The sequence below is a fragment of the Hibiscus syriacus genome, unplaced genomic scaffold (genome assembly GCF_006381635.1).
Source record: "Hibiscus syriacus cultivar Baekdansim isolate YM2019G1 unplaced genomic scaffold, ASM638163v2 tig00113156_pilon, whole genome shotgun sequence".
In the NCBI taxonomy this organism is placed as follows: domain Eukaryota; kingdom Viridiplantae; phylum Streptophyta; class Magnoliopsida; order Malvales; family Malvaceae; genus Hibiscus; species Hibiscus syriacus.
The window spans coordinates 132336-144632 of NW_024063446.1; the positions used below are offsets into that span (position 1 = coordinate 132336).

General features: G+C 36.2%; 1 protein-coding gene and 1 pseudogene across 1 annotated transcript; both read right to left on the bottom strand.

The window, feature by feature from the left end:
* Positions 1 to 743: 743 nt before the first annotated feature.
* Positions 744 to 4675, bottom strand: LOC120186041 (protein EARLY FLOWERING 5-like). The gene is made up of 9 exons (XM_039190099.1): positions 4385 to 4675; positions 3867 to 3960; positions 3028 to 3113; positions 2846 to 2895; positions 2682 to 2751; positions 2502 to 2583; positions 1961 to 2370; positions 1315 to 1821; positions 744 to 1188 (listed from the first exon to the last, which is right to left on the bottom strand). The coding sequence occupies exons 1-9, from the start codon at positions 4463 to 4465 to the stop codon at positions 967 to 969; spliced, it is 1602 nt and encodes a 533-aa protein (XP_039046030.1). The 5' UTR covers positions 4466 to 4675; the 3' UTR covers positions 744 to 966.
* Positions 4676 to 5992: 1317 nt separating this feature from the next.
* Positions 5993 to 10233, bottom strand: LOC120186022 (annotated as a pseudogene).
* Positions 10234 to 12297: the final 2064 nt, after the last annotated feature.

The window sequence follows — 12297 nt, forward strand, 5'->3', positions numbered from 1 at the left end:
GAGAAATCAATGTCATTTAATCGAAAACAGAGATGGGCCTAGCTATTGAAATTATTGGATACAAAGGGTTTGGTCCTAATGAAGAATACAAAGACGTGTGTTTAGTCCCACAAAGAGAACCTTTGATGCACATAACCATCGATGACCAACCACTCCTTTCCACGTCTCGCAATCTTTCCTTCAATTGTCTCAATGAATTGTATTTGATGTATAATTCATATATACATTAAGGTTGTTTCTTTAACTGATATCTTGTGAAATAACGTTTTAAAAGTAAGTACAAATACTTAATTTTTTAACATATAGAATTATATAATTTATTATCAACATAACTAACATAAATTGTTTTAGTAACATTGAGTTAAATCTATTTATGTGGATTTCCCCGACCTCAAATGTTCCTCACCGAACTTGCTTAGCCAAAAGGAGACATGATACCCGGTTAAGCAAGTGATAGAATCCCTAAAAAAGGAAAGTATAAGAGACTACAATCTAGTTTAAAGTTAAAAAAACGATAATTTTAGGCGCAATCGTCCTAACATTTTTATTTGAACCGAAAATATTACCTTATTTCTCACACCGTACAGGAGAGAAAATGAACATTAAAATAGAAAAGGGTCTCTTGAACTGTTCCATAAAGTTTGTCAGTCAACAGGGCAACGGTTTGACCGGTAACTGTCACCATGTGCCCTTAATCAGAAGAGGAGTAAACAACAGTAAAATTACAATTGCCAAACGAAAAATGCAATTTTAGCCGCTATATTTTAACCTTCACTCTGACAAAAATTGCCGAGTCATACAATCTCACAAACTACAAAGATCTGGAAATCTGCCATAAGAAAAATTGCAGCACAACATGAAACCCGGCTCCTTGACAGTAACGCAGGCACCGTAGAATGATAATACGGTTTTATTATATTGTGCAGAAGCAACTTTTCCTTGACATCTTGAAAGTCATAGCAGATATCAGCCATCTAGTGCACCTAGTGCTTTCATATCTTCCAAAAATGCGGTGTATGAGTCGTCAATACTCTGTGCCTTTGGAGCCGGTGATGAGCTGGTGGATTCTTGCTTCACAATGGTAGGAGCTAAAGGCTTGGCTGCTGCCGTTGCCACGGTCGAGAGTGAAGGCTTTGGTTTTGCTTTTGGGGCAGCAATCTCCCTCCTTACTCGAACTGATGCAGGGACCTAAACCCATTAAAGCTTACATCATAAACACATACCCAGCAGCGATTTTCCAGAGTTTTGGCAATATATCATGTCCTCAAATAAATATTAAAGTACCATAAAAGTAGCAATAGGAAGTATACTTACCATAGCCGTAAGTTCTGGCTGGTGCTGAGCCAGTGGCCGCTTAATAACAGTAGGTGCTGCAGATTTAACGTATGATGGTTTCTGTGGTAAGGGTGGTCGATGTGCATAATTATAATCATCCATTGCAGTAGGGGGAGGACCGGGAGGAAGTGGTGGTCTCATCATTGGTGGAGGTCCTGGTGGAGGACCCAAAGGTGGTCTGGGCATCAGTGGGACCATCATTCCAGGAGGAGCTTGACCAGGAAGTCCACTAGCAGATAAATGTGCCCGCATGTCTGGAGGTGCTACTGGAGGGAATCGAGATATTCCAGGAGGTAATACATCAGGATGTAAAACTGGGGCCATGGCAGGTCCAGGCACAGGAGGTTGTTGTCTGGGAGGAGGTGGGGGTGGCGGAACCATATTAGTGAAATCTTTTATCACTGAATGGTGATTTGCATCAGATTCTGACGAAGCATCTTCAGCCTGGTTTATTGCCAATTTAGAGGGCATTACAGGAGGAGGCACCTAAGGACACAGAGAGAGAGAGAGAGATAAAGATGAACACTTTCTTGGAGGTTGAGTCAAAATAAGCTAAAACAATTGATGCATTTTCAAGTCAGAAAGGCAGCATCATATCCAGAGAGCATGGAGAAGAAAAGCTAACCTGAGACAGTTCCTTGGAGGTTGAGTCATCTGACGGTACAGATGTTTTCTCCCGTTCATTTTCACTAGTGCCCGAGAGAGGTGGCAGCATGGACTGTGGAAGGGGAGGAGGTGGTGGTAGTGGAGGGCGAACTGTAACTTGCACTTTAGGTGGGGAACCAGGAGGTGGTGGTGGACCAGGGGGAGGAGGCAAAGGAATACCCAAGTTTTCCGTGGCAGGCTTGGGAGGCATTGGAGGTGGGGGTGGTAGAGGCAAAGAATCAGGTGCAACAGAGACGTCCCCTGAATTCGATTTATCGGTATCTGGCAAAGGAGGTGGAGGTGGTATAGCTGCAGAAGTATCCTCTGACTCGGTCTGTGAGGATGCAGCAGCAGCACTCGATGAAGCACCAGACAATGGAATTCTAGGTCCTGAAGGCCAAAACAAAAGGAGAATAACAGCATGAGAGAGAGAACAAAACCAGCTTAACTATTTAGGTCAGAAGTCCAGTAAAAAGAACAGTGTTACAGCAGAAAACAAATCAAAGAGGAAGTTACTACACCTATTGATGATTTATACATTGGTGGCTTTCCAGGTGGTGGAGCCCCTGTGGGATTCAGAGTAGGATGATAATAAACAGAGTCCTGAATATAAGGGGAAAAAAGGAATGGTATAAATTAGACCCCAACCTAGCAGGCATCAAAATATAATTGTAGATGTTAACTGTCTCATTCAGATTTACTTCAGGTTTAGGACACTTCGCTCTCTCATCTTCTTCTGCAGTTGTCCTCCTCCGAGGAGGCCCCAAGTGACTGCAGCAAAGATAAATTATAGTTGGTAAATGAAATTTTTTGAAGATGGACTGAAGCATAAAGGAACACATCATAAAGAGAATTGTCTATTTACCTGAACATAACAGGGGTCTCACCCTTCTCCTTCATTTTATCTTCATATTCCTGCGCAACAGAGCAATGAATAGTGTAGTTATCTCATGCAAACAACTAATTCTAATAAATGACAGAAAAAAGCATAAACCAGTAATTATTTCTTCAAAAAGAAGTTACAATCTTAATCACTTAAATTATTACCTTCCTTTTCTTTAAGACAAGGTTAAGTGTGTCTTCAAGTTGTCTCTTCTTGTGTTTTCTTGCTTTGTCCAAAGCACCTTCAGCTTCTGTAATATAGCTCAACGAAGTTATTGAATATAAATGACAGTAAACAAGACTGCATTTAAAAATTAAAAATTACTAAAGAAATAACCAAATATACTAGTGAGAACAAGATGAACTACATAAAAAAGGTCAAGTACAGGAATACATTTCTCTAACCACTTACAATACCCGTTCAACCTTTCTTCAAATAAAATGAATGGAAGAAAGAGAAGGGAAAAGAAAACTTGTGTATGTAGTTGTTACATCAATATTGTAATATGTAAAAGAAAAACATATTTTCATTCAGATTGCCATCTAGAAAAAGGAAAAATCAATCTTTTTCCATCTTTATGCTGCATCAAATTCAAGAACAACTTCATCAAAGGAAGATGTACATGGAAATTACTTAAAGGAAACTGATTTTTCCCACTTCTTTTGAAAACTATGTTCTTCGCAGTAGTTAAGAAATGGTTTATTCCACGCTCAAGAAAATGACTAAATGCCACATAGTAACAGAACCCCCCTCGAATGGAAGGGTAAAACAGAGTAGAATCATCTACAAATGAAGGTTTGATCAGTCCTCTGCATTAGAACTATAGTTTTCCGACCAAGGGGGAAAATAGGACATTCCATTCCAAATAAAATTTTCTAACTTCAAATCAAAGCAATCCCCAATAAGCTCTGCTCATTTTAATTAAGTGCTAATTTGCATCTAAACAGGTATTAAGTCATCAATCAATCAATATATCATGAAACATCATAATGGAACGACTTACTCATCATTTCTAACTTGTCAATCTGCTCCTTGATTGCCTGTGGATCCTTCTTCAGAATTCCTACCTCTCTCACCTTCTTCCTTTCCTTCTTGTTCTGTTAGAATAAAGTACGCACTAAAAACAATTAAAACATTAAGTATATGAGAATTGTAAGGTGAGACAGTTACTTATATTTACAAGTTCGATTCCAAAGCAACTAAATAAAATTATACAACGCTGTTATGCTTTAACTTTTGTTTCAAAAGCTTATTTAAGACGAATATCAATATTGAAGCCAAAACTTTCCCTCGAATTCAACACTGTCATTCGTAAATTCATTTATTTAGGTTAAAAAAAGCTAAGTTCTTCAAATCAGGTTAAATAGTTTTGAATTTCTTTTATCCAAACAAGAAATTAGGGCAGAATGAGAGGTGCGATTGATTTTTAAAACATGAAACAAAGAAGAATTAAGCCTCACTGCAATAAAAAAAGAAATCAAAAACCCTAAAAAGGTACGGAATAATGTAGGAACTTTTTACCCGCTTCAGTTCTTTCTTACGGAGTTCCTTACGATAGGAATCCGTAGGGTTCATCACTTTGCCTCCCTTTGTCGTCTTCATCTTCTTTTTCTCTTCGAATTTCTCCTTCTGTCAATTTTCCCAAATTCTTTAGGGGTTTTTTCTGCTTCTTATGGATATCAAATCGCAAGTGCAGATATTTCGTCTTTCAGTTTCAGTAGGCCAAGGGGCAGAAAAGATAAATAATGAGCGATAACGACGATCGGCAATGGAAATCTCACGTCGGAGTTGGGAGTAGGGATTTATAATCTTTATTCGATGTTCTATTTTGTGCATTACCTGCGTGTAACTCTGCATTTATCCATAGGCACAACTTTTTTGAGTAAATTATCAATTTGGTATACCACTTATTCTAATATTTTTGTTTTGACTACTCGATTAGATTTTTAGGTAAAATCATATTTATGTTTTGGTTAATTTTGAGAACCGACTCAACGAAAATGATAATATAATAATTCTAATCTCTAAAATTTATACATTCTATTAATTCGGTCATAAATTAAAATGTTTAATAAATTTTACTTAATCTTTAATTTTTAAAATCATATATTAACGTTTAAATATGTTTAAATTCCAAGGTTAGATGTCAAACATTGATTTTATACTATATAAGTTCTTTATCCATACTTATGAAATTTTATTTTAGATAATTATATGCTTAAGTTTTTATTTAGTTTGATTTTTATAATTTTCAATTTCATTATCAATATGTGTATGAATCAATATGTAAGGATTGATCAAGACAATGACACTTTTGAAAATTTTAAATAATTATCAATATGCGATCGTGTTGAAGATCGTTCCCATATGTTGAACCCCGAAGACCTCAGAGGTGATGGTCGGCATCAACAACCACTGCGAACCGTAGCAGATGCCGACCACGATCGAGCCGACGTACAAGTTCTCGGGGAAACGGAAGAAACAATCAAGTGACCAAACGTCAATGTTGCTAGTTTGATGACCATGAACAATGGCCTGGGCCAACCTTTGTGTAACAAAATGTCCGACAAAAAACCCACCCCGAACCGACCGAGGAAGTTCCGCGAACCCATTCCGCATATCATAGCGATGAACAGCAACCAAAAGTCCGCTGTAAGCATTCTTCAAGTCATACTCGTTGAATTTCAAAATGATCGAACCCAATCTTTCCTTTCAGCTGTAGAACCATTCTTCCTCCTCCTCCAACCACTTCCCGAAGATGAATCCAACCCATTTTTATCTCCCTTTCTTTGCAACAGTGATGAAGATGCTGCTTCAGATTTATGCCGCTGCAACGACCTAGCCTAACCTCCATTGTAATTTTAACATAATTTATCTAAGTTTTAATGTTCGTATATATTTAAACAAGTTGTAGTTCAAACGAAAAATGAATGATTAATTAATGTTTAGGGCTTGTATAATAAATACTAAAAATTAAAGCTCTAGTTTAATATAATTTAAGCGTTGAAGAAATTATTTGAGTGTAAAATAACTATTAATAAGTTATTTCAACGCAATAAAATATATATGAAATTATTCTAAAGAATTTTGAAATGAATAGAACAATTTAGATCATGTACATAAAACTTCTCAGCCAAAAGTTTTTGCCATTAACCATTAAATATATCCTGCTGCTCAATCGCCAATCCTAAGCATTCGGATTCAATGTCGGGTTCGAGTTTTCAATCAAAAAGCTCATCTAAACCGCAACAAAATGAAGAAGCTGGGATCAGCTCCTTATTTAACTATAGAAAAGGCAGCTAATAATATACAAAAAAACCTCTTCTACTTCCAGCAACAAAACTCCATTGTGCTCCGGCCCGGGCACCGGAAACTACAGTAAATGCATCCGCTCCACGTATGATTGAAGTAACCATCTGTAAGAGGCTCTCCACACCCTACAAAACACCCGGAATTGCCGTTCTCGGTGAAGAACGGAAAGCTAAAAATGTTAAGAAGATCTTGAACAGCTTGTCGCACGAGTGATGATCCGGTAACCCTGCTACGCCTGCCCCATCCAGTCACTATATCGATCCTGCTGGGAGTGACTCCTGAGACCAACATTTGTTGGCGAAACCAGGCAAGTGTCCTAGACAATGCTGTTACAGCAGTACCGTCCGACATCACATGCAGGTTGATCAGCCAATAACATGAGCTTTTCTCTCTAACAGTGTCGGGATACACGTTCTTCTCCATGGCTACTTCCCAAACAGACCCGGCCTCCTCTTTTAGCCCCGATTTGTGAAGAAAATCCACAACAGCATCTACCAGCCCCCTCTTGCTCTCTCTATCCTCACTGTGCATCATATCCAAGAACATGACCACATGATCCCGCACATTTCGACCATCGGGTCCCGCTGAAGGCATACTTAGCAGAAACATATGTGCAGGATGACCTGTAACAGACAAGAGCTGGCAACAAGTCCCCATATCATATGGTGACTGGCTTCCGTACAATAACTCAGGAGCAAGGTATAAGTTTGCAATGAAGGATTTAAACCCAAATCAAGCATGCTATGCAGCAAGTTATAAGCATCCGACAACCTGTGTACCCTAAGGAACGCACTGAGCAAAGAATTGTAAGTAGGAACATTTGGGAGCAGCCCAGCTTGTAGCATGGCCTGATACCATTGCCAAGCCTTCTCGATATTACCAGCCTTACCCCATATGTCAACCAGAAGGCTGTAAACAGGTTCATCAGGCACCCAGTTTTTCCTTTTCATCACACCGAAAATTGCTTCAGCTTCATCCAGATATCCACAGTGTCCAAGCACTTCCATTACTATGCTGTATGTGACCTTGTCGGGTTCAAATCCGGCATTTTGCATATCATGGTAAAATTTTAAAGCACTGTCATAGTTCCTCGCCTTTGCATGCAAAGAGATCATGATGTTGTAGGTGACTATATTAGGAACGCAACCTTGATCGACCATCTCACAAAACAGCCTGTCGGCAGAAGGCAAGTGCCCAGCCTTTCCAAGACAGTTGATTATCACACCATAAGTGAATGTATCAGGAGAAAGGCCAACTGCTTGCATTCTTTGGTACAAGTCTTTGGCAACATCAAGAACCCCAGCTTTGGCATGGATATCGATAAGAGTACAATATGTGACACGATCAGGTTCGCAACCTATTTCCTGCATTTGATTGAACACATCGATAGCTTCTTTCAAGTAGTTTGCACGTCCATAACTGTGAATAAGACGATTGTATGTCACAACATTTGGCTGACAGTTATCCTTCACCATCTGGTCAAGCAATCTATTTATCGCCCCAAATTGCCTCGCGCGACCAAGGATACCCACCATGGTGGTATATGTGTGACCATCATGCTTGAATCCAGCCTTATTTTTCAGCCAATAGAAAAAGCCGAGAGCAACTGAAGGATCTGGTATCTGCTTTAGAACTTGGTTAGCTTGATATGCATCCATTGAAAAGTTGAGATTTTCAAGAGCCTGCTCTGCAGCAGGGCCCCACTTCAGCTGTTGCAATATCTGGGATACAGCTTCCACACGTGCCCATTGCCTCCTAGAGGTCTGCTCATAGAAACTCCAGTTGCCATTTTCATGTCTCTAAAGGATTTCCTGAAGCCATCCATGCCGGAATCTGAAACCTTTGCACTTGAAGGTATTACATTGGAATTAAAATTTGACATGAAACGATGAGATTGAGCTTTCACTCTCTGTGCTATAGGCTTCCTCCTATCATAAGTATTAGCAGAACTACCATGGGTTTCTGATGAATCCACAAATTCAGCATTCGAAACTCGCTTGTAACCTTTGACAAAATTGGATTTGTTGCCTCTATCTTTTGTACCATGGTAGCTAACTGTTGATTTTTCCCCATATGCTACTTTAGATGACTGTTTTGCGTTGACTTTGGAAAAGTTCTCTCTTTTGACAGGCTTGAAAGCAGGAGATTTTATATTTGGAAGAGTCCTTGTCGGTTCAACCACATAGTGTCTAGGTGAGCTTAATATCGCACCCCCGTCGAACAAAGGAAGTTTATAATTCATCAGATCTGACAATAATGACACAGCTTCGATGCCTACTTTAACAAACTGATCAGAAATGGTAGCTGTTCCGCGTTCATCATGTTGAACGGCATTAGTGCTGCTAGCAGAATTTACAATGTTAGATCTACGCAAAGGAATAGGATGAGAGACAGGCTGTGTTGCTCTCTCGGCTTCATTAGAATCTACAACTTGGGATACAGTCCCCAACGTAAGAGCTCCCGTAGCCGAGGATTTCGACAAAGCTTCATTTCTTATGTTCTGACTTCTTGAAACACAGGTCTCATCTTCCGGGCACATGCACGAATTTCCATCTGCAGCAGTGCCTCGTGAGCCACTAAATAGAAATGATCTTGCACCATTAGACAGGTTACCAATATGCTTTGCTCGTAACATGATCTGCACAGACCATAAGATTTTTCATGGAAGAGAAATAGTTTAACCCCCATTGATCAACAAATAAGAAAAGCACCGACTATACAAAGACACGGCACTAAACCAAACCAAAGGCAGTGTCCTTCGATGTCCTCACTCACATCCGGAAAAGCAAAACAGCAGGTCGTACATCATAGAAAATAAGATGTGATTTCATCTCAACTTTGCATGGTGTTTCTCACCAAATAAGAATCACACTCGAAATTCTATCGCAAAATAAACAAACAGCTTGTTGTTCATAAGAGGTTTTCCATAAATAGTATGTTACTGAAAGATGTTTCAGCTCTAACCCTCTTCGTTAATTACAAATGACAGCAGTCCATGAGCCTACAACATTTTGCCCACCAATATCAACCATTCTGGACACCTTATCTACACTCTTCAACTGTATATGAATAGTTTTCCGGAACGAAAAAGAACCGATCCCAGAGGAGACATTCAAACGCTTATAATGCGACAGAGAAACATAAATAGCTGAAAAGAATGACAATTATATCATGCAAAAAGTGATTCCCTTTTTTCCCTGTCAAAAAGAAATGATCCATTATTTTTCTATCCACTAATTTCCATACTAACAGTTCAAAATCCACTAAAAACCAATCATACAGTGCTCTATGTTTTCGATCTCCCAAAATTTCTAGAACTAGATCCCCAAATCACATAATTTGGCAGTCCCTTCCCCTCTAAATTCTCCATGAACCTTAGTATCAAACGAAGAAAAAGTGTACTCTAAACGACAACAGAATCAGTCAGCAGAAAAAGAATCAATCAAGTACTGCAAATAACTTCAAATAACACCAAGTTCTGTCTTTTACATAACAGATCAACGTAAACAACAGAAGAACAGCCAAGCAAAAATCCCCCCAAAAACGCCATTCATATCGCTAGAGATATCTTTTCATTTGACTTATCTCCTAGTGCTTCTAAAAATCAAACCACCGCACTTTTTCTTCTTTGTCGCCCTTAAAACACTCACTTTAAACCCAAAAGACAATGACCACGACATAAGAAAAAAAAGAAAATCATACAAAGAACATGCAATTTCCTCTACATCTGAGAATTAACCAACAAGACCTATGTGCTCAATCGTCGAATAAAGGAATAAAAAAAAGTATACATTGGTCTTAAAACCATGTAGAAGCAAAAGAGCTGAAACCCAGTAAATAATAGGATCAACATAATGCAAAAAAAAAAAAAGATCATAGTTTATGAGAAGAGAAATACCTGAGAATGGAGTTGAAAAATCTGGGTTTGTTTCAGAGAGAACTAAAGGGCAAGCCTTTATTGAAAAAAAAATGTTATTCGGGAAGAGAAATGGAGGCTGCTCTCTTCTTCCCGTTCTCTATGTTGTCCAACCCTCTCTTTGCTTTTTCCAAGTAAATTGGGAGTGGCTGTGACGGTAGTTGTTGTCACAGCTTCTGTCTTCTGTCTTGTAAATTTCACACTATTTTTTTATTTTATAAACAAAATATGTTAAAACTATAGAGAACGATTAATCTATTTCTTAGAGGGTAATTAAATAATAATTTCCATAATTAATTGGTAATCCTATTTTAGGATATAAAGATTTGCAATTATTATTAGTATCTTTATTTATTTATTTTTATTTTGTGAAAAAATATTTTGCTTTAGGGTGTAAATATGTGAAAATAAAGGGAGACAACAAGGCAACCTACTGAGAGTTGAGACTTGTGGATGTGAGGTTAGCTTGCAAGACAAATTATACTCATTCCGTTTATTCTTTAATTGCCACAAAACCAAAATTTATGGCAATTATTTTAATAATATTATTATTTATTTTGTCATAATTTATTTAAATATTGTCCTAATAATATAGTTTTTCTATTTAGATTTAAAGTATAAGTTTAGGAACCTAAAAATGTCAATATATTATTGACTAAAAAATAATATTAGATTGATCAAGGGAATGTTAAGATGCTCATAAAATTTAACTTTTTTATATGATTTTAATATTTTATATATCTTTTATTGATAATTTAATTTTATACCCTTAAAAGTTAAAAATTGTAATTTTACACCTTTTAAGCTTCTAATATATATTTTTATTTTTACACATATAACATAAAACCATACATTTATCTTTATTTTTTTATTAAACTAAAGTGATTATAAAGTAATATATGTTTTAAATACTCTCAATCATTTGACAATAAACACTCAATCGTCCTGCTATAGTCGCAGATACTCAAACCCATAACTCTAAGAATAACAACAATTGTTTTAACAACTGAGGTAAGTTAGTTCGTATATTTACCTTTAATTTAATCTATAACTTTTTTCAAAATTTTTATATTAGATAATAATACATGTTGAGTTAAATTTAAAGTTGAACAATATTAAACTCCTAACAAAGCTCTTCACATTTTCCAATTCAATTCGTTTATTTTATCCGTAAGACTCATTCAACAATTCTTACTTTGAACAAATATATAATAATTTTATTGAACAAGTCGCCCACGGGTGGCCAAGAAATCTCATTTAACTATTTATAGAGTAAATTATATCAATCATCACTGAAATTTATTCTCTTTCCTGTTTCGCTCATTATACTTTAAATTTATTCAATTTTCTCACAACTTAATACATTTAATTTTTTTGGTCACACAGTCATTTTCTTACTAATTATGTTATAAATTGATTGTTATATAGATGTGAACGACGTTGTTTTGGTGAAAATTTCATTTTTAAAAAATAACATTGTTTTAACTTCGTTAACTATTTAACTTCGAAGTGACAAAAAGATCTACATGTATTAAATTTAGTGAGAAAATTGAATAAATTTAAAGTATAACAAATGAAATAGAGGATAAAATAAAGTCCAATGATATTTTGTGTAATTTACCCTTAGGGTGCGTATGGTTCATGGGAATGCAAGATTATCAGTGGGAATAAAAGATTATCAGGGAATAGGATTACTGGGAATGTTGTATTTTGTATTTGTTGGTTTAGCAGGAATGTAAGATTACCGTATTTGGTTAAAGGAATAAAAGATTATTGGAATATATTTGACCAAATTGTCCTTATTATATATTTGTTTTTTAACAAGTTGGAAAATATTTATATATTTTCTTTAAAAAATTAAATTCATAAAATTTATATAATTTTTTTTACAAAATTGAAAATATAAAAAGGTTTAATGAAAGGGTAAAATTTATTTTAACCCCTGAACTTCATATAAAATTTTAATTATAGACTTTTTTTTTGTAAATCTAAAATATTTTAAGGATAAATTTGTAATTTAACTTTCGTAGAATTTTTATTATTCAATGACATAATAAGAATATTTTTGAAAAAAAAATTAAGGCATTTTAGTCCAAAACGTCGGTAATCCAACAATACTAAAGGAAGAGATGTAATGACATTTCCGGTAATATATCCAAACAATCATCTTTGTCGTGAAATTTTCATCTCGTTTCTTTGTACTAAT